We start from the raw sequence: 22,783 nt of genomic DNA on the forward strand, positions 1-22,783 counted from the left end.
CTCTTCAGTCACGTAGGTCTGTATGCTTACCTACTGTGACATTCAGGTGTGAAACTGTTGTCTGACATTACCTGCAGCCATACTAGTTTTTAATCAAACGGGATGGCTAAGCAACGGATTTCTTTGGCCTGTCAACCTCAACCTTATCTAATGGTCGTATTTATTAAACAATTGTCAATTTTAGTTTCCCTGATGATGCCAGAGTTATCGATTTGAATCCCTTTACATTGTGTTTTACAGAATAATTGTTTTATGCTCCAAATTACGGTGATTCAATTAAACAAATATGGTGGGGACCACTAAGTAAAAAGGGATCAGGGTATGCAAAAAACAGGGGATCACCTTCAAATATATAATAGATAAATATTTATTGACAGATAACCAAAAAGACATGCACATAAAAACAGGTAAGAAGCTGGAAAGCTATACTGTTGAAATGGCTGAAAAGAAATGATATACCTTAAATCCACTCTAATTGCCAAATGTAACAGAAAGACCACCAATAACCATGTCTAACCAAATGTGATAATGTGCTGGTGTGTGGTAAATCATGCAGAGCAGCTAAGCATTAAATGCCAGAATAAAATGGGCACAATACCACAGTACACAACCAAGGGATCAATGATGGATGAAAAGATAAATATGTGGAGGCAATCTGTCTGTATACTTCTTGCATACTTCTTTTTCTCTTTCTTTTTATGCTCCAAGTTAATGGTATTGATTTAGGTTTATCTACAAAACCTCAGAATCTAATTAAATTTTTGGTTCTCTCTAGGTGTACTGGATCGGTCCCATTTTGGGTGCCTTCCTTGCAGGGGCTTCCTATGAATTTTTCTTTGCATCAAGTGCATCAAGAGAAAAGCTGGTCGCCTGTCTAACTTGTAAAGATATAGAAATCGTAGAGGCGGCCAGTGTCTCTCGTTCTTCCCTTTCCATGGCCACACAAACAGCTGCACGAACAAGACCAACTGAGCAAAAACATGAACAAAATTAACAAAAAATACAAAGGAAAGACAGATTTAGGTGCAGACTACATATAACAAAGTCTCAGCAGAGACTGACAGACTACAGAGTACTGAAACCATGTACTGAATACATGGTTAAAATGTTTATATACATTTTAAATACTATAGTAAATTCATATCTTGGATCATTAGAGGGACTGTTACACTATATACATTTATCACCTATCCAGGTGCCTTGTATGAATGGAGCAGTAAAGGAGCACATGGGAAACAACTGCTACATTTACCTTTACGGCACTGAAGGAACAGCTATCTCCATTAAACTCATGGTAGTGAATGGACTAGAGGTTGAGCATGTGGATTGCCCGCCAGGGCAAGTGGGGTACTCGGTACCGGGCCACTTCTTAAAGGGGCAGTGTCACAGCGGCGGTGTCCCGGTCCGTAGCCCTGGCGTCCAATAAAAGTGGTGTATTTACAAGGGAATGAAAGTAAAAAGTTTTTGTAAAGAGTATTTGTGACGCCACATCACCTGTGGTATCTGGTCAGAGGCGACCAGTGCTGCAGCACAGATCCTCTGGGACAGATGGTGTGATGCAGCAGAGGTGGAATAGCTCTCCACAGGCAGAGCTGAGTCCCAGGACAGATGAGAAAGATATTGAGGAAGAGATGGGGAAGTAGTAGGTAGCAAGAGATGTAGCAGTGCTGAGAAGGTGATGCCGGAAGAATTCAAAGGACACAACAGTGCAGTTTCTTTTACCTTTTACTGTGCTTTGTAGGTACAGTCCAGGATCCAGATTATAGATGGTACAGGAGTTAGTCAGCCTGGAAGCAATTTAGGAATCTCTCTATGCAGATGGGTTGGGAGGTCTCCTTTCTAGCGCTATTCTGAAGTACTTGCGGTTCTGAACTCCACACAAGTTCCTCTTTCTGTCTGTTACTTAGAACTTCACTCGCATGACAGGTAGCTGTAGCCTCCTTCATGAACTGCCCATAATGGTGTTTCTGGCTCACATGTTGCTACTGTGTGGTCGAGTCTCAGTTGGGAACAGAGCATTTACAGCCTCTTGTTCCTCCGGTTTCTGCTGTGGGTCCTTTAGCATCCACACAACCTCGGACTCCGGCGTCCAGTCACTGCTCTTGAGCAGGGGATGAGCTCTGCTCTAGCTCCAATCTCCTCCGCTCCTCATCCACGTCCTCCTTCTTCCCTGTCCACACTTCAACTAGCTAACTTCCTATTCCTGACCACAGAGAGCAGCTCCTCTGCAGTTAGGCTCAGAGCTCCCTCTGCTGGCCTGGAGTAGGAACTGTGTTGTGTGCTGGAACTACCTGATAAAGAGATCCTTTCACTGCTCCCAGGCATGACATCACTCTCCCTTGGATGGAGGTAAGGTCACTGCGGCGACCGTACTCCTGGGGGCGCCACAGTTGCTCTCTACCACTCTATTCACGAAGGCATTTTGAGACCCCCATTCTTAGGATAGGTCAGATTTACAGGGCTGTTGGACCCCCAGTGTTCCTACATTTATCAGCTATTCTATCAATAGGTGATAAATGTGTTTAGTGGCAAAATCCATTTAAGTATGCAAGTGTCTAGGGTTTTGGCAATTACAGAGAATCTCCACTGATTGCTATATCCCAATCCCTCATTATTTCTCACTCAAATTAGATTTAGTTGAGCTGCACAGGTTTGCATGATCTAAGATAGTTATCAGCTATTTCTTTCAGTCTTTCAGTAATGCAGAATCATGTCTCTCCATTAAATCCTAATACCTTGAGAAAGAACTAGGGATCAGCAACCCAAATTACTGAACTGTGAGAGTCCTATCAGTGGGACCTGCAGCGATCAGAGATTTATCATGGTTTGGATGGGTGATAAATGTCATTTGTGGGACATCACTGAAGCAGGGGTTTTTATTTATATCTATTCTTTACCCATACCTGTTCCACCACTCTTTTTACTTTGCACATTTCTTTGTAACCAGATTAATTTAATAATATAATGTATTTGCTTCAGTATTTTCCTTATGTATGTGGGTTTTTTTTTATAGCTACATGTGGACTTCTTCTAGTGGATACACTGGGATGTAAATTTACAACCAAACTGAAAATAAAGAAAAACATCAAAAGTTTAAACTTTTATACCACCTAGCCTTCTAGGCACAATAAAACAAACAGTACATTTTATTTTAGACATAAATTCCCCAATATAAAAGCATATATTTGTAGACACAAGTGCTTTACCAGTCTGTGCATAGACTAGGATATGATAGTTAGAGCTTGTTCACACTTTTTGACAAGTTTTTCTCCAAAGCGTTTTACTGTAGCACAAAAGTGAATGAGATTTCTGAAATCTCTTGCACACGTTGCTCATTTTTTCATTACAGATTTGAACCATCAAATGTTTTTTAATATCTGTAGTATGTCAATTTATTCAATATTTTTCCTGCCAACATTCTAAGTTTGCTGCAGAAAAATCTGCTGAAAATGCTCAACGTGTGCACATACCCGAAGGGCTAAGCATTTTACAGTGCAAGCAAAGTGAATGATAGTTATGAAATTGAATGCACAAGGCTGTTTATGCCATCATTCCTCGGTAGAATAGGCAGATTGTCCAATAACTCAGAGTAGATCTGTCACACACAGTGTAAGAAAGACTAAGTGCAACATGAAGGGAAAAGGGGAAGGGAACCCAACACTAGGGAAGGGGGGATTGGAGACCCCCTAGGCAGATCTAACATCACCCAGTCTGCCCTAACGTCCCTATATAAGTTCTGCACCTATTGCTGAGCAGGATACCTAATCCCTGCTTGACCTTAGCAGTAAGCCTTGCATAAGGAAAGCCAGGATGAGCACTAGTTATGGACTGGTATGCGGTACTTCAGAACGTGCGCAAACATTGCAGGTAGCCACTTGTTCAACCACTTCCTGACGCAACCCCGGCCACCAAAAACAACAAGAAAGGAAGTCCGTGGTTGCCTTACCACCTGGGTGACCAGCAAGTACAGAGTCATGCTATTGTCTAGTTACTTTGTGGCGCAATTTAGATGGCACAAAAAATCTCCCCGAAGGGCAGGAAGCAGGGGCTTCCCCCTGGGCTTTCAACACCCTCACCCTCCAGGTCAGTGTACAAGGCCGAAATGCCTACTCCCTTCTGCAAAATTGGGCCAGGGTCCTCAAAGCCAGCCAAAAATGTCAGTAAGATCCCTATAGAAACAGAAGGGGAAACATTTATGCAGGTACCATGACAGTAATCTCCCCACTTTACAATCTCTCTGGATTGCCAATCCACAGTTGGATTTTGCTTCACCAACCAGGGCAAACCCAGAACCATTGGTGTGTGGAGACCCTTCAGGACATAACAACGGATTACTTCATAATGCGAAGACCCCAACTTCAGTCTTATATCATGAACAATCTATGTCAGTATTCTCTGTGCAAGTGGTGCTGAGTCGACGGCACAAATAATAATAGGTTCAGCCAAGTTAGAGCAGACAAGACCATGAGTTTTAGCCAACTCAGCATCCACCATACAGACTCCAGCTCCACTGTCTACAAACACAAATTTTTTTTCAGACATGCTCTCTAGCACCACCTCTGCTGTCAGGACAAAACGAGAACTACAGGTTGAAAATGAACACACCCCTTGATTATCAAGCTCAAGGTTCCCAAGAGTTAATCTAGTTTCTTTTTGCCTTGGAATTACAGGACCGTCCCCAATAAAATGTCCCTTCATACCACAAAAAAACACATACCTCCTTTTTCTTGTAAAAGTCAAGAGAAACATATGACATGGAAACAACGCCTAACTGCATGGGTGCCTATAACTCTGCAAATATAGGTTCACCCCGGTCCTTCCCTCCAACACTGGGATCTTGTCCCGGAAAGAGGGCTCAGAAGCAGGTGGTCTTACCCGCCTGTCCGCAATCGTCTATCCAAACGAACAGCCAAGGACATGGCAGCCTCCAGTGACACAGGAGTTTCATACACTGCTAATGCGTCCTTTATCCTTTCAGTGAGGTCCTGAAGGAATTGGTTTCTGAGAGCCAGGTCATTCCTTTTGGTACAGTATCAGCTGACCACCTGCGGAATTCAATGCTACAAATCTCCAATGAATGATTCCCTTGCTGAATGCGACGTAGCTTGGATTCAGCCAAGGAAATATGGTCAGGATCACTATAGATCAGGGCCAGGGCCCTGAAAAACTCATAAACAGACTGGAGACACATAGAATCCTGTGGCAGAGAAAAAGCCCAGGACCGAGGTTCCCCCTGCAACAGTGAAATAACAATTGCTACTCATTGCTCCGCATCTCCAGAGGAGTAAGGATGAAGTTTAAAGTACAATTTGCATGCTACATAAACAGAAAAAACTTATCCCTACCCCCAGAAAACCTGTCCGTGAGGGCTATTTTGGGTTCAATAAGAGCCTGCAGCTGCTGCCGTTGCTGCTGGACTTCAGAGTGAAGGTCAATCACCTCCAGTGACAACTTTTGCAGCTGCTCTGCCAGCACAGAAATGGGATCCATGAACCCAGCAAAAGAAATAACACAGAAAAAAAACACACCAAAAAAACAAGTGTTAGTTTCTTGTTTTTTTTTCTTTTGATTTGCAAATGTGAATGGCCAGTGATAATGTCACGCATAGTGTAGGAAAGACTATGTGCAACACGAAGGTAAAAGGGGAAGGGAACCCAACACTAGGGAAGGGGGGAGTGGAGACCCCGAGGCAGATCTAACGTCACGCTGTCTGCCCTAACGTCCTTATTTTGGTTCTGCACCTATCGCTGAGCAGGATACCTAATCCCTGCCTAACCCTAGCAGTAAACCCTGCATAGGGAAGGACAGGATAGCACTAGTCAATCTCCACTACAACAAAAGACAGACGAGGATAGACAAACAAGGCGAACACTTAACTTGAGCAGACTCAGAGAGAAACATAGACATCCTCCAAACACCAAAGAGCAAGATAGCCGACTGCTATAGCTCCAAGTTTCACCATGGAAATGGAAATATCACAGGCAACTTCCAGCAGCAAGCTGGGAGTATAAACATACGGTCCCAGGTGTGTCTATTAGAGTAGAAGGAAGGTTGCCACTGGATCCTAGAGTCAGAAGGATCAGGAAGAAGTCTGCAAAGCAAACTGCTGAGACTTTCTGCAGTCAGATGCAATGAGACGGTCTGCAGCCTCTGACACACCCGTGACAAGATCATAATACCATCAATTTACAAGTTCAAGTATTATTATCTATAGAGAACAACTAACCTGAAATATCAGATCATGTTAAAAACCCTAACATTACATCTTTTACATCCTATCAATAATTTCTAATAGTGAAAATGGGTTTTAGGTGACCCATTCTGGGATATGCCATCACTTTGAAAATGTGTCTAACCACACTATCATCAAACTATTAAACTGTTTTTGAGCTCCCTCTCATGCAAAAATGAAATTGGTTCTTAAACATTTTTTTTTTATTATGGGTCAAAATGATAGTTTTATAGATGATTTATCTCTGTGTACCTATACACTTATTTATATTTATGTTTTAGTTCTCTGCTGACAGTGCAGTTTACAGAAATGGAGATGGATCTGAGTTGAATGAAACATCACACACAGCAAGTGCTTTTGTTCACGGGGATGCTCGCACAGCGCTTTGCAAACAATTCCAACTGCACATGGGATAATCCCATAGGGGAGCTGTGGATTTAGGATGCCTCCCCCAGACTGAAAGGAGCCAGAGTGGAAAAATTCAGCTGAAATACAAACTGTCACTGCAATAAAATCAGCTGGAGAGGATGCCAGCTAGAAAGGACAACGTTAATATTAACAACCTCTCTTTATTTTAGTTGAGCCCCAAGCACCACATTATATGACTACCTTCAACTATATCCACCGTATATGTATATTTTTGCAAATATGGTTCAGACAAATATGTAATCCATGGTAGACTTGTCCTGTTCATCATTTTCCACTTATAATAAACAGAAAAGTCATTAGTGGTAAAAGTCTCACTAGCTATAGTAACATAATTGTAACATAACTCATATAAGTTTTATTAGGCTTAAAAATAGGGGAAATGTAGGTGATTAAAGATTAATAAACATTGCATTAATATGAATGCTAGAAAAATATCCATTGTCAGCCCTCACTGAAGGAAAACACAGAATTTCTCTAATAACTGTGAATCTTACATTTTTGCGTAACACATTTATCCCGTTTCTCTTCATGAATAGAGATGTAATTTTACCACCCTAATTTTATCAAAATGTGTTGTGGTAAAATACAGGTATATTCCAAACAGGTTATGAGCAAACATATTGATGCTAGGTAAGCCTAAAAATGGCTCTGATCTCACTGCTGAGCACAAGTGAACAGCAGCACTGATTAATCTAATATCCGAGCAAAAATTCTTGCTATGGCCTTATATTATCTTTTAACCTGAGGGAGGAGACAGTGCACAGGGAAGAGTTAAACACCAGCTCTTTGACATTACCCCTCCTGTCCAGGGGTGGTTAGTATCTGTATAGGAGGATTAAATATGTCACTGCCTCTGCCCCTTATAAATCCCCCCGCCACTCTATAAACAGGTTGGGGGGGAAGTATCCACAGCAGTTGGGACTTTGGAGCAGTTACTTTGTCCGTGGCTTTTTTTTAGTTGTTTTTTTTAACATTTAGTTTTTCTATGTAGGTTTACATTTTTTGTTAACCTTTTTTCTATTGCTCTACTGAAACGCTTCCATAAAAAGTTGGGGCATCTCCCAGCAACTCTGTAAATTTGCCCTTGCCCCATTCTCTCTCCCTGCTCCTTACCTACTACCTGAAACCATGTGGGAATTCCGCTCCTTCTCCTTTTGGAGAGCAGTTTTTGCAGAATTCTTTGCTACCATGTTCTATGTTTTCTTTGGCTTGGGTGCATCTCTAAAATGGGCTGCTGGGCCAGCTAATGTTTTGCTCATAGCATTATCATTTGGTCTGATTCTGGCCACTATGGTCCAATCTGTTGGCCATGTTAGCGGTGCTCATATTAACCCAGCTGTCACTTTTGCCTTCCTCATCGGCTCCCAGATGTCCCTTTTCCGTGCCATTTTTTACATTGCAGCTCAACTGCTGGGAGCGGTGGCTGGAGCTGCTGTTCTGTATGGTGTTACTCCTGCAGCAATCCGTGGCAACATGGCTCTTAACACGGTAAATACTTTTCTAAAAAGAAAGGTTTAACAGAGGGTGATGAATTTCTGCAGTGTTTTCATGTGCGATATTTTAAAACAAGGCACTTTGGTTTCTTCTACAATATCTCATACAGAATGAGGCAAATGCGTTGGACTTTGCTCAATGTTGGCATCTATCTGCTTTAAAGCCTACCTGCACACCAAAATCCAAACATTTTACATGTACCTAGTGTCTCTCTAGACCGCCGTATTATACACACTGGGCTCCAGCATATAACAGAAGTGGATCCTAAGTTACAAAAAAATGTAACTTGCAAAATAGCAGCTTTTGGATCTATCTGGGTTACTATCTTGTAACCAGTATGTCTGTACATACACATATATATATATATATATATATATATATATATATATATATATATATATATATAGCTAGTATAGCTAGGCTGGCTCTGTCATGAACTAGGCGATGAAACTATTCTGAACATAGCTTAACCCTATGAAACAGCTATTTATTTGGGAAAGTAAAATAATTGCTGGTCAACAGATTTTAGGAGCCCTGCCATCCAAATCTTCACCTCATGAGTGTGACATGGGGTATGGTGTAGTGAAATGTCAAGGATACTTGTAGTCACAACTAAGTTGAGTTAGGCTATAAAGGTGTTGCACAATACAATTGTAAAATAAAATTACAGAGTGTGAGCACATGGCATGCTAAAGCTTTTGAGATTTATATCTATATCTATCTATCTATATATATATATATATATATATATATATATATATATATATATATATATATCTATAGAGAGAGAGAGAGAGACCCAAAGCTGAGAATCTGTAGTCCTGTCTGTGCGATCAAATGTAATGTTTAAAGTGCACAATTTATTCTTTGGATTGCTGCTTACTGTGTCCTCTTACCTACTGATGTACAGTAGCTTTCACTTCCAAAATGCGACCTGTTTATATATTTTTAGCTTTGAGTAATCCTTGTACTTCTATTTACTACTGTTTAACTGATACGAACTGTGCATAGGTTTGTGTATATCAGTCAATTTGTTACTTACATCCTAATATTGAATGGATTTAATTTTTTTTTTTCATGGGGCTATGAACTGACAGGCATGTAGTTGCTAACTATCTGCTTGCTCTGCCCGGTGGCGCCTCATAGCAATTACAGCTGGCTCTAGCCGACGATCCTGATCCTGCTACTTCACATCAACAGTGCACCACTTTCTCTTTCAGGCTGCTTTTTTGATGAAGCATGACTGTCAATGTCATGCTTATTGACGCCCAGCTCCCTACACATATGCAGCGGGGAGCCGACCGTCAATCAGCATAAGGCTACTTTCAGACATCAGTTTTTTAGCATCAGGCGCGATGCGGCGAAAAATGTAAAAGCCGGATCCGGCGCCGGTTGCCACCGGATCCGGCTTTTATCCCATAGACTAGCATTATCGCCGCATTGCGCCTGATGGCCATGCGGCGTGTCCGGCTTTTGCCGGATATGGCAAAAAATGCCTGTCCGGCGTCTGGAAAAAAACGTTCCCTGCAACGTTTTTTTGCAGCGCCGGAACAGCTTTTTACACAGCGCATGCCCGGACACTGTGAGTGTTATCCCCACAAGTGCCCGGAAAGAGAGATCTCTCTCTCTCACCCGGACACTTGTGAGAGATCTCTCTCGCCGGGCACTTGTGGGTTAACACTCACAGTGTCCGGGCGAGAGAGAGAGATCTCTCTCTCTGTCGCCCGGACACTGAGTGTTAACCACACATGTGTCTCTCTCTCTAACCGACACCCCCTCCCCTCCCCCCATACCCTTCGGCGGCTGTCTCTCTCGTCCCCGATGTATCTTCTTCCTGCGGCTCCTTTAAATTCTGTCCGAGCCATATCAGACGCCGCATACACAGCCAGTGTCACCACTGCAGGCCGGATCCGGCGGCTCGGCTTTTTGCCGCACGCCACCGGACCCCACACACCAGATGTCTGAAAGTAGCCTAACATTAGCAGATACGCCCCGTCAACAGAGCAGAGCAGAAGAGAGGCAGCTACTCTTTCGACTTGACATCACTTGAAGCCACAGAATCTCCAGCAGGAGCAGTCCGTGACAGCTTTCAGCTGGCAGAGATCGCCATCCGGCACAACAAGCAGCTAGTCCTGCTTGTAAGTTCTTAGGTCCATAAGAAAAAAAGAACAGTTTTGGATAACCCCTTTACACATATAGTAATATACATTCAGCATTGATAGATTAAAGGAAAAATTAAGCAAAAATTGTATACACCATATTTTTGGTACAAGTTAACATGTGCAGGACTATGGATCACACCCAGGTTTAGACAACAGAAAAAAAGGATAAATAATATGTTATACCATTTAAAACTTTCCTTTATGTTTACCGACTAGAAGGGTGATCTTACTAACTTTGATGGCCTAGAGTAAAAGAAGGGGTTTTTTTGGTCTTTTATATTCACAAACTGATATTGCTGAAAAATATAGTCAGCTGCATGTACATAAGCAACTGCTGCAGCAAGTAGACCCTCCAACTCATGCCCTGTATTAAAGGAAATGTATCATCAGAAAATAATTGGTTGTTTAAATCAAGTTTTTGTGTTACAATGTTATTTTTTTAATGGCAATGATTTTTTTATATTAGGATCTCTTCTAAAAAAAAATGTTGCAATTCTCACACTGGCCATTGGGGCTATTTTAGACTCCTATCTTCTGTATTTTCAGCAAGAGTTTTCAGCAGCCTATGGTCTCATTCAGATGCCATGTTACACGTATGTGTGGTATCCTTCTTTCACAGATACAAAATGTATATTTTTTTTTACCATGTTCACTAAATGCTAAAACTTACCTGCCATTATGATTGTCCAGGTCATTACGAGTTCATACACAATAAACATGTCTAGGTTCTTTTTATTAAAGTGTTGAAAAAAATCCAAAATTTGTGGAAAAAAAATTGTGCCATTTTCAAAGGCCTGTAGCGTCTCCATTTTTCATGATCTTGGCCTGGGTGAGGGCTTATTTTTTGCGTGCTGAGCTGACATTTTTTATTGATGCCATTTTGGTGTAGATATGATCGCTTGATCCCCCGTTATTGCATTATATTGCAATGTAATGACTACTAAAATAAACTAATTCTGACGTTTTGAATTTTTTTCTCATTAACCGCTTAGTGATCAGGGTAATTATTTTTTTTTATATTGTTAGATCGGTAATTCTGAAAGTGGTGATACCAAATATGTGTATATTTTATTTTTTTCTTATTGTTTTATTTTGAATGGGGTGAAAGGGGGGTGATTTGAACTTTTATTTTTTTTATATTTTTTAAAACTTTTTTTACTTTGTGCATGCTTCAATAGTCTCCATGGGAGCCTAGAAGCTGCAATACTTCGATCGCCTCTGCTATACACCGGCGATGATCAGCTCACCTGTGTGTAGCAGAAATGCTCACTTGCTATGAGCGCCAACCACAAGGCGCCACTCATAGCAATCCAGCAATGACAACCATAGAGGTCTGCTTCAGAACTCTGGTTGTCATGCTGACCCATCGGTGACCCTCAATCATGTAACAGGGTCACCAATGGGTGGGAAAACAACACGCTGCCGGCAAACGTGAGTTAAATGCCACTGAAAGAAATTAACAGTGGCATTTAACTAGTTAACAGCCGCGCGTGGATCACGATTCCATCCGCAGCTGTTTTGGGTTGATGTCAGCTGTATAGATCAGCTGCCATGTGCCCAAAAAGGTGCATGCTCAGCACCGGAGCCTACACCAAACAGGGGGAGTCCAACATCTGCACATTATTACGCCCGATGTCGTAAAGGGGATAAAGTACAAATTACAAATTTAGAATTTAAGTACAAATATTAATTACATGTAGCCAACGTTTAATTCATACATGAAAAAATGAAGGCAGCACTCCTTTTTAAGAAGATAGAAAAAATGTTTTTGTATTTCAGACCCACATGGTTGGCGACGTTTCGGCTCATGCAGAACCTTTCTTGAGAAAGGCTCTGCATGAGCCGAAACGTCGCCAACCATGTGGGTCTGAAATAAATAAAAACATTTTTTCTGTCTTCTTAAAAAGGAGTGCTGCCTTCATTTTTTCATGTATGGACTTTGGCTTATGGAATATTTGCTGAGGAGGCCTGTGCACCCGCGATAATTGGATTGTGCTGTTCCATTTTTTATAGTATCAACAGTTAATTCACATATTAATTAACCTTTCTGCCTCACTGCCCAAAACTCACGATCATATCTCCTTCACTGTCTTCATTTTCAAAATAATATGATCCTTTTTACCGCATGCCACGCTCTCCTTTTAACATCCACTTGTGCCTCTTACTAGTTGGCAGGTAGGAGCCTGGCTTCACTACTGTCCACATCCGCTCAGCTGCTCCTTCTAAAAAATGTCAGGAAGCTAAACACTTTGTGCACATCAGAATCAGCTTCAACTCCTGCCTTTCACTTACTAAATAGGAGATTGTAGGGCAAGGAGAGAGAGAATTGCACAGTTATGAATTGCTCCACAGTTCTCACCATGATAGGAAGCTGAATGTGATATGCCACATCAGATTCAGTTTCTCTTGCTGCCCAGCCCTGATTGATCTGGGGCAGGAAGGTAGAGAATTGAGCACCTGCTTAATGAGTAGTGTGCCCAATGAGCCATTTCCATTTCAGATATTTATTGCCAGAAAAGAGAGAGAACAAAATAAAAATAGGAATACTGCATACAACTCAGAACTGAACTTCAATTTTTTAAAATGTTCCACCATTGTTGTATTATTTATTCATGATTACGCACTTTCATTTCTATGTATGTATGTATGTATGTATGTATCTATCAACAGCTGTGGCAAAAATTAAGAGACCACTTTCAAATGTTCAGTTTGTTTGATTTTTCTCTTTATAGGTATATTTTTGAGTAAAATGTAAATTGTTATTTTAGTCTATAAACTTCTGACAACAAGTCTCCGAATTTCCAAGTACTAAATTTTGTATTTTTTTTGTGACAAAGAAAAATGGTCAAAATTAAAGAAAAAAACCCAGCTCTTTCAGGCTTCAAATAATGCTAAGAAAACAAGTTCATAATCATTTAGAAACAACAATACTAATGTTTTAACTCAGGAAGAGTTCAGAAATCAATATTTTGTGGAATAACCATAATTTTTAAAAATAGCTTTCATGCGTCTTGGCATGCTTGCCACCAGCCTTTCACACTGCTTCTGGTGCAAAAATTTAAGCAGTTCTTCTTTGTTTGATGGCTTGTGACTATCCATCATCCTCTTGATTACATTCCAGAGGTTTTCAATAGGGTTCAGGTCTGGAGAATGGGCTGCCCATCACAGGGTTTTGATGTGGTGGTCTCTTAACTTTGTTATATACAGTTCTGGCAAAAATTATCATTTATAGAGGAGATTCACTGTGCACGTTTAGTGTAAAAAAAATGTTAGTTGCACCAATTTCAATTGGAGTGTTGTAAACATAGCTCAGAGATCCATGAATGACCGAGTTGGTAGAATCTTTATCCTAATTATCAGTGGCACCAACAATCAACCACCTCTATGATATATCAGAAGATCACAAGAAATTGTTGCTTATTGACCCCTTTAACTAAGCTTGATTGTTATAGCCATCACAATGATCTTGTGCCACTGCACCCACAAGATGAACGGTATGAGGGTGGCTGGTATACACAGCTCTGTTCCAGCTACAAACTCTACTTCCAACTGGTGTTTAAAGGGAATCTGTCACATTTTTTTGCCCTATGAGTTGCCGGCATTGACATCAGGGGCTTATCTACAGCATTCTGTAATGCTGTAGATAAGCCCCCGATGTAACCTGAAAGATAAGAAAAACACGCTAGATTATACTCACCGGAGGGGGCGGTCCGGTCCGATGAGTGTCGAAGTCTGGTCCGGAGCCTCCCATCTTCATACGATGCCGTTCTCTTCTTTGCTTCTCGTCGCGGCTCCGGCGCAGGCGCTCTGCCCTGTTGAGGGCAGAGCAGAATACTGCAGTGCGCAGGCGCCAGACCTCTCCCGACGCCTGCGCACTGCAGGACTCTGCTCTGCCCTCATCAGGGCAGCGCAGTGCACCTGCGCCGGAGCCACGACAGGACGGGAAGACGAGGACGGCATCGTATGAAGATGGGAGGCGTCGGACTGGACCGCGAAAATCATCGGACTGGACCGCCCCCTCTGGTAAGTATAATCTAAAGTGTTTTTCTTATCTTTCAGGTTACATCAGGGGCTTATCTACAGAGTTACAGAATGCTGCAGATAAGCCCCTGATGTCAATGCTGGCAGCTGATAGTCCAAACAAAGGGTGACAGATTCCCTTTAAAGGGAACCTGTCACCAGGTTTTTCCCATACAAAGTAAGGCCAGTACCTGTAAGCCCTCATATATAGCATTCTAATATGCTGTATATCTGCCCCATATCCGGCCTTCAAGACAAGAAAAAGACCTTTTGTTATACTCACCTATGGGGATGGTCTTGATCCAGTGCCTACTCTCTTTTTGCGATGATCACCATCCTCCTTTCTATGATTTGTGTGGAAGACGCGTGCTACATCATCGACACAGTATTCTCCATCGTGCATAGAAATACATGCAGCTGAGCGCTCCAGTCACAAGTGGCGACGGCAGTGCCGGGTATTGAGATGCGAGACTTGTGCGAGTTTCTCGCAAGTGTGACCCCGGATTAAGACAAATACCACCAGCGTTTCACCTCAATGACTTTTAATGTGGTCTGTCATGGTGCACATCTTTTAATAGGAAGAGTAGTGCTGCATGTGGCAATATTTTTCTCATCAAATCTGACAGCTAGTAATGAGAGAAACAGGTCGGCCAGATTCATAAGTTGCCGACTTATGGCAAAGTCGGGTTTCGCTGACCGAAACCCGACCACAGCGTGAAGTCGGCCATGTGGTCGGCAAAACAAGCGCCAAAGTCAGATTTCCCAGAATGCTTGCACGTGACTTTTTTTAGCCACTCAGCAAGGACGTACATTGTGGGCATGTGGGCAACGAGATGACATGTGCAGCGTCTGGGGAGGGAGAGAGAGAGTTTCGCGCACTTTAAAAAAGCGGTCCGGCATGTAGGTGTGTTTACTGTCCTCCACTCCCTGCTGACTTTGCTTCCCCATTGACTTGCATTGGGTTTCGTGTTTCAGTCGGACCTTCGACTTTTCATGATAGTCGGCCGATTTTGTTCGACTCGACTTTTGAGAAAGTCGGGTTTCATGAAACCCGACTCGACCCTAAAAAAGGCAAAGTTGCTCATCTCTACTGATAGCATCTGTGATGGAGGCTTAAAACAGAGATGCCAATTCAGATATGAAAAGATACTAAAACTGCAGGAATAGATGTATAAGTCTGGATAGATTTATAGCCAGATTAAAATATTGTTATTATTTCCCTCTACAAAGCTTCATCCCGGTGTGAGCCTTGGTCAGGCGACGACAGTGGAGATATTTCTCACCCTGCAGTTTGTGCTTTGTATTTTTGCCACCTATGATGAGAGGAGGAATGGACGACTTGGCTCAGTATCTTTGGCTATTGGATTCTCCCTTACTTTGGGACACCTCTTTGGGGTAAGTGGGGAACAATACCTATAGTACTAGAATTGTTATTAAACATTGTTATATCTGACATCTTTTTACATACATTATCACACTATCATACTGGGAGGTAAATAATAAGATAGCAGCCACATAGATAAAGAGGATTTCTAGTTCACGTTTAAGGACAGACTATCAATCTCGAGTTGGCAGGCTATGACCCTCGACACTCCCTAACGATCAGCTGTTGAAGGGTCGGCAAATTCAAGCTGTGCTGCAACTAAGTTTACAACCCTCTGATATATGGAGCAACATAAACAATAAAAAGGCAGAAGTGTTCACCCTAATGCAATGGCCGCTATAAACAGCTGATAGTAAGAGGCGTCAAAAGTTTGACCTCCACCAAATTGATATTGATGACCTATCCTGTACAAATAATAGGTAGATAATTCTTTGCAATGTCACCGTTACAAATACTATCTAGAAATTACATTATAAGCTACCTGACCACATTTTTATCCCTCAGGCTACAAAAGTAGCTTAAGTAAAAAGCATTTTTTTATTGCTGTTGTTTTTCCAAAATCATGATACTACTGCTAGATGTGATCCCTTAACAACATTACATTGGTAATAAACTTACCACAAAAAGTACTGATTCAGCATTGAGTAGTACTCATTGGCAGTGCTGTAGCATGTTGATTTTTTTTGTCTCTTACCTTTCTCCCCTGAGTATGCCCTGTCTCTTCTGAGTATTTCTGTTCACCCACTATACTTATGCCTCCACCCTGTGCCTGTCACTGTACAGGTAACCCATTCGCTACAGAGTACAATATAATCTTATCATTCTCACCTACAAAGCTCTTCATAATGCTACACTGCCCTACATCTCTTTCTTCATCCCAGTCTAAAGGCCCCTTTTACATTTAGCGATGCACCAGCGATCCCGACAACGATACGACCCGGTCATGATCGCTGGTGCATCACTAAATGGTCGCTAGTGAGCTGCCACACAGGCAGATCTCACAGCGATGCAGTAGCGATACAGCGGTCGTTACTTACCTTTCAGACGCGGCGATCCTGACGTCCGCCCGCGCGTCGCTCGTCGACGCCAGCAGGAAGCACCCGACGAGAAATGGAGCTGCGCGATCAACGACAGACAGTGGGGGAGCCGGTCGGAGGTAAGTATCACACATAGCGATATCGCTGCTGCGTCACCAAATCGGTGATGCTTTAGCAATATTGCTACACCCTACCCGTGCTATCTGTTCAGCAACTGATCTAAAGCTAACATCCTCCATTAACCAAACCTTCCTCTTCTGTATCTAAGACTTGTCTTATAATGTGCCAGTTCTCTGGTAGGCACTACCCCTGACAATATGATTAATACCTAGCCCTCACATTTTTAAGTGTGCTCTAAAACACATCTCCTTAGACAGAACTATCACCTCACTTCACTAATCTGACTTACCTTTCCTCCTTCTTAAATTTTCCTCAGAATCTTTTCCCTCCTATTATTCTGTCTACACATCCTCCATACACCCAAAAGCACTTGGTAACTGTACTCAGACAGATATTGGCTGATGTCGAATCATGAAACTTTATTTAAAAATCTTTATTATTATTAATCTTGTTTCAGTATACCACTCTACCCGCGCCCTCCGTTCTGCTGATGACCTGAGGTTAGCATCCTCAATAGTCAGAACCTCCCACTCCCGTCTCCAAGACTTTACACGTGCCGTGCCAATTCTTTGGAATGCACTTCCCAGGTCAATATGATTAGTCCCCAATCCCCACAATTTTAAGCGTGCCCTGAAAACGCATTTATTCAGACTGGCCTATCGCCTCAACACATTAACCTAATCTATCCCTGTGTGGCACAGCCAAAAGTTTTACCATAACCAGATTTCCGGCATCATGTTCCCACATGCTTTATGCATCCATTAGCCCTCTGTGTCTGTACTGTTACACACTTAACATTATGGCTGGTCCATACAATCAGGGCAACTGTTACCTCCCACCTTTCGTGTCTACCTCTTTCCTCATAGACTGTAAGCTTGCGAGCAGGGCCCTCTTTCCTCTTGGTATTTGTTATAATCTACTGTATGTGATTATTGTTATGCTGTAATGTCTATTGTCTGTACAAATCCCCTCTGAAATGTAAAGTGCTGCGGAATATGTCGGCGCTATAAAAATAAAAATTATTATTATTTATTATAATGATGGCTTTACCTACATGGCAAGCATAATCTACCTTTTGTGTCCCATCTATTTCCTTATAGATTGTATGCTTGTGAGTAGGACCCTCAGTCCTAATCTAACTGTTGAATTATGTGTTACTCGGTAATGTCTTTAGTGTCTGTACGGGTTTCCGCTTAATTGTAAAGTGCTGCAGGATATGTTGGTGCTATATAAATAAAATTATTATTATGCATTATGCACTGGTAAGTGGTTGTAATTTATAAAGGGCTTATTCTTATCTAAAATTTTGTGTGTTTACAGCTTTACTATACTGGAGCCGGTATGAATCCTGCAAGATCATTTGCGCCAGCTGTACTCACCAGAAACTTCACTAATCACTGGGTAGGACATGACTGGACATTTATTTAGTTTACATTAGCAATACATAAGTAAAAATAACCATGCTGGGAAGTTAATTTTACTGTACTCAGTAGTGAGAAAAAAACTAAAACATTTGTTCAAAATGCATAATTGTTTATTGCCTCTTACTTATTACAGGTCTACTGGGTTGGTCCCATCATAGGTGGAGCGCTTGGAGGTCTAGTGTACGACTTCATTCTCTTTCCAAGAATGAGAGGACTTTCCGAGAGACTTTCAATCCTTAAAGGAGCAAGGCCCGTCGAGCCTGAAGCCCAACAAGAAGCAACGGGCGAGCCTATAGAATTAAAAACACAATCCCTATAAATACAAAACTGCACAATTACATAGCAGTACACAAGCATCACATATGCACACAATTTGGGCATAGTTAGCGTATTATCCGTCATGGGAAGTGTGTTGGGGGTCGGGGTAAACTTTGAAAGATGCTTCTTTTCTTACCAGGCTGTGTGTATTGTGTTAAGGTATAAACAGAAAGGAACAGTTAATGTGTTTGACTTTCTCATTAAAGTGGAGATGGAGGCAAAGAAAGTGGGGTTGTTTGAAGGGGCCATACAACTCAGGGGCAATTCATATAGCATATAGAAGGATGTTTATTGCTTGAACCCAAGGGAAATTTTTCCCAGTCAAAAAAAAATATGTATCACTTCAGTGGACATTTCATATTAATGCATCCCTTATTTGAGAGCTATTGGTATCTAACTACCCGTAAAAAACATCCCCATCAAACTTTCCACCCACCTTCCCAACTGTGCCTTTCATGCTGCTGTACATCTCTGACAAATTATTTTCTTTATACTGCGTTACACTTTTTGCTAGTTTAAGGAAATTTTTTCTTTTTGTGTTTTATTTTTTTTGTTTGTTTTTTTAAGAGGGTGGAGGAAAATGATTGGCCAAAACCTCTATTATTTTACAAGAAACATTCTGTAGACATTTTGTAAGAATGGAGATGTTTCCCACATAACTTATACTTACTATTTCCCTCTGTTTGGCATTGTTTTCCCTGAAATCGCAAAGAAAATTTGGATTTCCAGGCAGAATACAATTAATGGGCACAAAAGAAAATGTATAATACTTTTAAAATTCTAATAACAGTCAAAGCAATCTTCCCTTTGTCACATTGGAACCGTTATGTTGATTGTCCCAGTTTCCATAGATCCCTCAGCTTTTTGTCTTTTTAATATTGTCATCTTTTTTTTTTTTTTTTAGCTATTTCCCTACGCTGAAGTTTTCAACATAGAGAATTCAGCTTTATGAGGACTTTTATGAGTTAACGATGTGTTTAATTATACTTGATTAATATATTTAATAATACTTGGTTTGATTATAAACACAAATCTTTGGGTAAGTAGGTGTGTCTTTTAAAATTGGATTTCTCTCTAGATTTTTCTATTAAGCTAGGTCTAGTACGACCTTTTCTAGCAAAGAATTCTATTTTGTGTTATACATCTCTTTATTTCAAACACCTAGACCATTGTCTAAATCTCTGTAAATGGCGTAAATGTTTATTGCATGTAAAAATACAAATGCTACTCCTGTTTTAAAGATTCTATGCCTGGGACTCCATGTCATTGAATGGGAATTTTGCTAAAATATTGGCACTCATGGAATATAGTATGGTGTATAAGATGTGTAATTATATGTTACTGTTCAAGTCCCAACACACCTCTGATAGTAATAAACCAATTACTAAGGGCAATTGTGGGTCAGAATCTTCAATATTTTTTTGTTTACTAAACATGCAATTATTAAACATTGCTAAATTACATAATAGACACAATGAACATATAATGGTATCTAACTCTTTGAATTATGGGTAGCGACTGTGTTGAAAAAAGTTCATGTATAAGAAAAAGCATCATGTCACCACAGTCTATATGCTTGTGAAGTAGTGTGCCCTTGAATTGCCTCTGGCTTGTGTTCATAGCAGAAGAAACATATTACCAGCATGAGAGATAGAAGCAGTTTAGGCTTTTTTTTCTTAATTTGTATTCAGATATCTATTAAAATACCATACAAGAGAAGTTTCCAAAAAATCAGTACAGCTGCTTCTGTGTTTTGTACATATGCTATGACTAACAGTCAGTAAGCATTTGCACTTCTTTTTGTACTTTTTCACTGTATGGATATTTTAATTGATTTCTTTATAAGGCCTGACCTGCTTTACCCATGTGCTATCCATAATGGTTTCTGTTGTTAAAGGGTTATTACTAGAGTTGAGCGAAAATCTTCGGTTCCCCTCTTATATTGCAAGCTATAGCGCTTGCCGAATAAGTTAAAGCAGGAACCTGGCTTCCTGGGTCGCGACGGCTGAACAGATGATCGCCGTCGCAGCTGCATGTGTCATGCTGTGTCACAGTCACAGCACATGCATGGAGAGCCCAACACACAGGCTCTTCATGCATGTGCTGTGACTGTGACACAGCCTCGACACATGCAGCTGCGGCTACAATCAGCTGCTCAGCCAGCATGATCTAGGAAGCCGGGCTCCGACTGTAGCTTATTCGGCAAACGCTATAGCTTGCCGAATAAGTGGGGTACCGAAGATATTCGCTCAACTCTAGTTATTACCTGCTCAGTCTTTCATGAAACAGTAATAAGACCATCTAGGTCCAAGCCAAAGCAGATCTGGCTGTGAAATTGATAAGTGAGCTTGAGCTACGCTGTTTCCAGAACTACATTATAGATTAATGCAAGTTTCAGAAGTAGTATATGAAAACCAGAGATACTAAAGCAATTAAGCCCACTACAGTATACTATGCTGTTTCCATAGCCCACCCCTTGTGGACAGTGCATAGATGAAGTTATGACCATCTAAGCCATGAAAGACTGCAATACGAATAACCCTTTTAAAAATGTCACCATACATATCTGGAGGAGGTGACTTAACTGAGAACATATACTTTCCACTTTCATACTACAGTATCTAGGTCAATGTTTATAAATCAGCGTTTGTAAGCCTAATGGAACAACTTACTGCGGGTGAAAATCTTTCCGTTACAGTTTCCCTCTGTAGATTTCAACACTCCTAGTATTGGCTTACAAAAGCTTACAAAAAGCAAAACAAAACAATGACCAAAATATGCAAGTGTGAAAATACAAGTGTGAAGAGCAGATTATGGGGCAGGTACTACGTGTGTTGCTGAATGTTGTACAGTCAAGTTCATTTTTGCAGAATGAGATTTTGTAAGTTTCCTATTATTGGTCTACCCCCCCATGAATTATATATATTATAACAAGCAAAAATATAACAATGGATAGGAGGTTAACAATTCATAGCTCTCTATGATATACATTTGGGAATACAAAAACTTGTACGGATATTGTACATTAACCCCTTCATGACCCAGCCTATTTTGACCTTAATGACCTGGCCATTTTTGGCAATTCTGACCAGTGTCCCTTTATGAGGTAATAACTCAGGAACGCTTCAACGGATCCTAGCGATTCTGAGAATGTTTTTTCATGACATATTGGGCTTCATGTTAGTGGTAAATTTAGGTCGATAATCTTTGCATTTATTTGTGAAAAAAACAGAAATTTTGCGAAAATTTTGAAAATTTTGCAGTTTTCACATTTTGAATTTTTATTCCGTTAAACCAGAGAGTTATGTGACACAAAATAGTTAATAAATAACATTTCCCACATGTCTACTTTGCATCAGCACAATTTTGGAAACAATTATTTTTGTTGGGAAGTTATAAGGGTTAAAAGTTGACCAGCGATTTCCCATTTTTACAAAAAACATTTTTTTTAGGGACCACCTCACATTTGAAGTCACTTTGAGGGGTCTATCTGGCAGAAAATACCCAAAAGTGACACCATTCTAAAAACTGCACCCCTCAAGCTACTCAAAACTACATTCAAGAAGATTATTAACCCTTCAGGTGCTTCACAGCAACTAAAGCAATGTGGAAGGAAAAAATGGACATTTTAATTTTTCCAACAAAAATTTTCTTTTAGCATTAATTTTTTCATTTTCACATGGGTAACAGGATAAAATGGATTCTAAAATTTGTTGGGCAATTTCTCCTGAGTACACCAATACCTCATATGTGGTTAGAAACCACTGTTTGGGCGCACAGCAGGGCCCGGAAGGGAAGGAGCACCATTTGACTTTTTGAATGGAAATATGCTGGAATGTTTAGCGGTTGCCATGTTGAGTTTGGAGAGTCCCTGTGTGCCTGAACATTGGAGCTCCCCCACAAGTGACCCCATTTTGGAAACTAGACCCTCCAAGGAACTTATCTAGATGCATAGTGAGCACTTTCAACCCCCAGGTGCTTCACAAATTGATCCGTAATAAAAAAAAGGACTTTTTTCACAAAAAATTTTTTAGCCTCAGGTTTTTCATTTTCACATGGGCAATTGGATAAAATGGATCCTAACATTTGTTGGGCAATTTCTCCTGAGTGCACCGATACCTCATATGTGGTCATAAACCACTGTTTGGGCACACGGCAGGGTC

General features: G+C 40.9%; 1 protein-coding gene across 3 annotated transcripts in view; it reads left to right on the forward strand.

The window, feature by feature from the left end:
* MIP (major intrinsic protein of lens fiber) overlaps window positions 1-20,003 on the forward strand; it is a 42,353-nt gene extending 22,350 nt beyond the window's left edge. Inside the window, exons 1-4 of one of the 3 annotated variants that reach the window (XM_073576920.1) lie at window positions 7,790-8,149; window positions 15,568-15,732; window positions 18,199-18,279; window positions 18,436-20,003. In XM_073576920.1, coding sequence (XP_073433021.1) covers window positions 7,790-8,149; window positions 15,568-15,732; window positions 18,199-18,279; window positions 18,436-18,621 — 792 coding nt within the window. In that variant the 3' untranslated portion in view covers window positions 18,622-20,003. Of the gene's footprint in view, window positions 1-775; window positions 3,093-7,789; window positions 8,150-15,567; window positions 15,733-18,198; window positions 18,280-18,435 lie in introns of those variants that run through there. The other 2 variants (XM_073576918.1, XM_073576919.1) reach the window with 2 other exon arrangements.
* The last annotated feature ends 2,780 nt before the right edge of the window (window positions 20,004-22,783 follow it).

The sequence above is a fragment of the Dendrobates tinctorius genome, unplaced genomic scaffold (assembly GCF_039654945.1).
Source record: "Dendrobates tinctorius isolate UK_male_01 unplaced genomic scaffold, ASM3965494v1 ptg000051l, whole genome shotgun sequence".
Classification (NCBI taxonomy): domain Eukaryota; kingdom Metazoa; phylum Chordata; class Amphibia; order Anura; family Dendrobatidae; genus Dendrobates; species Dendrobates tinctorius.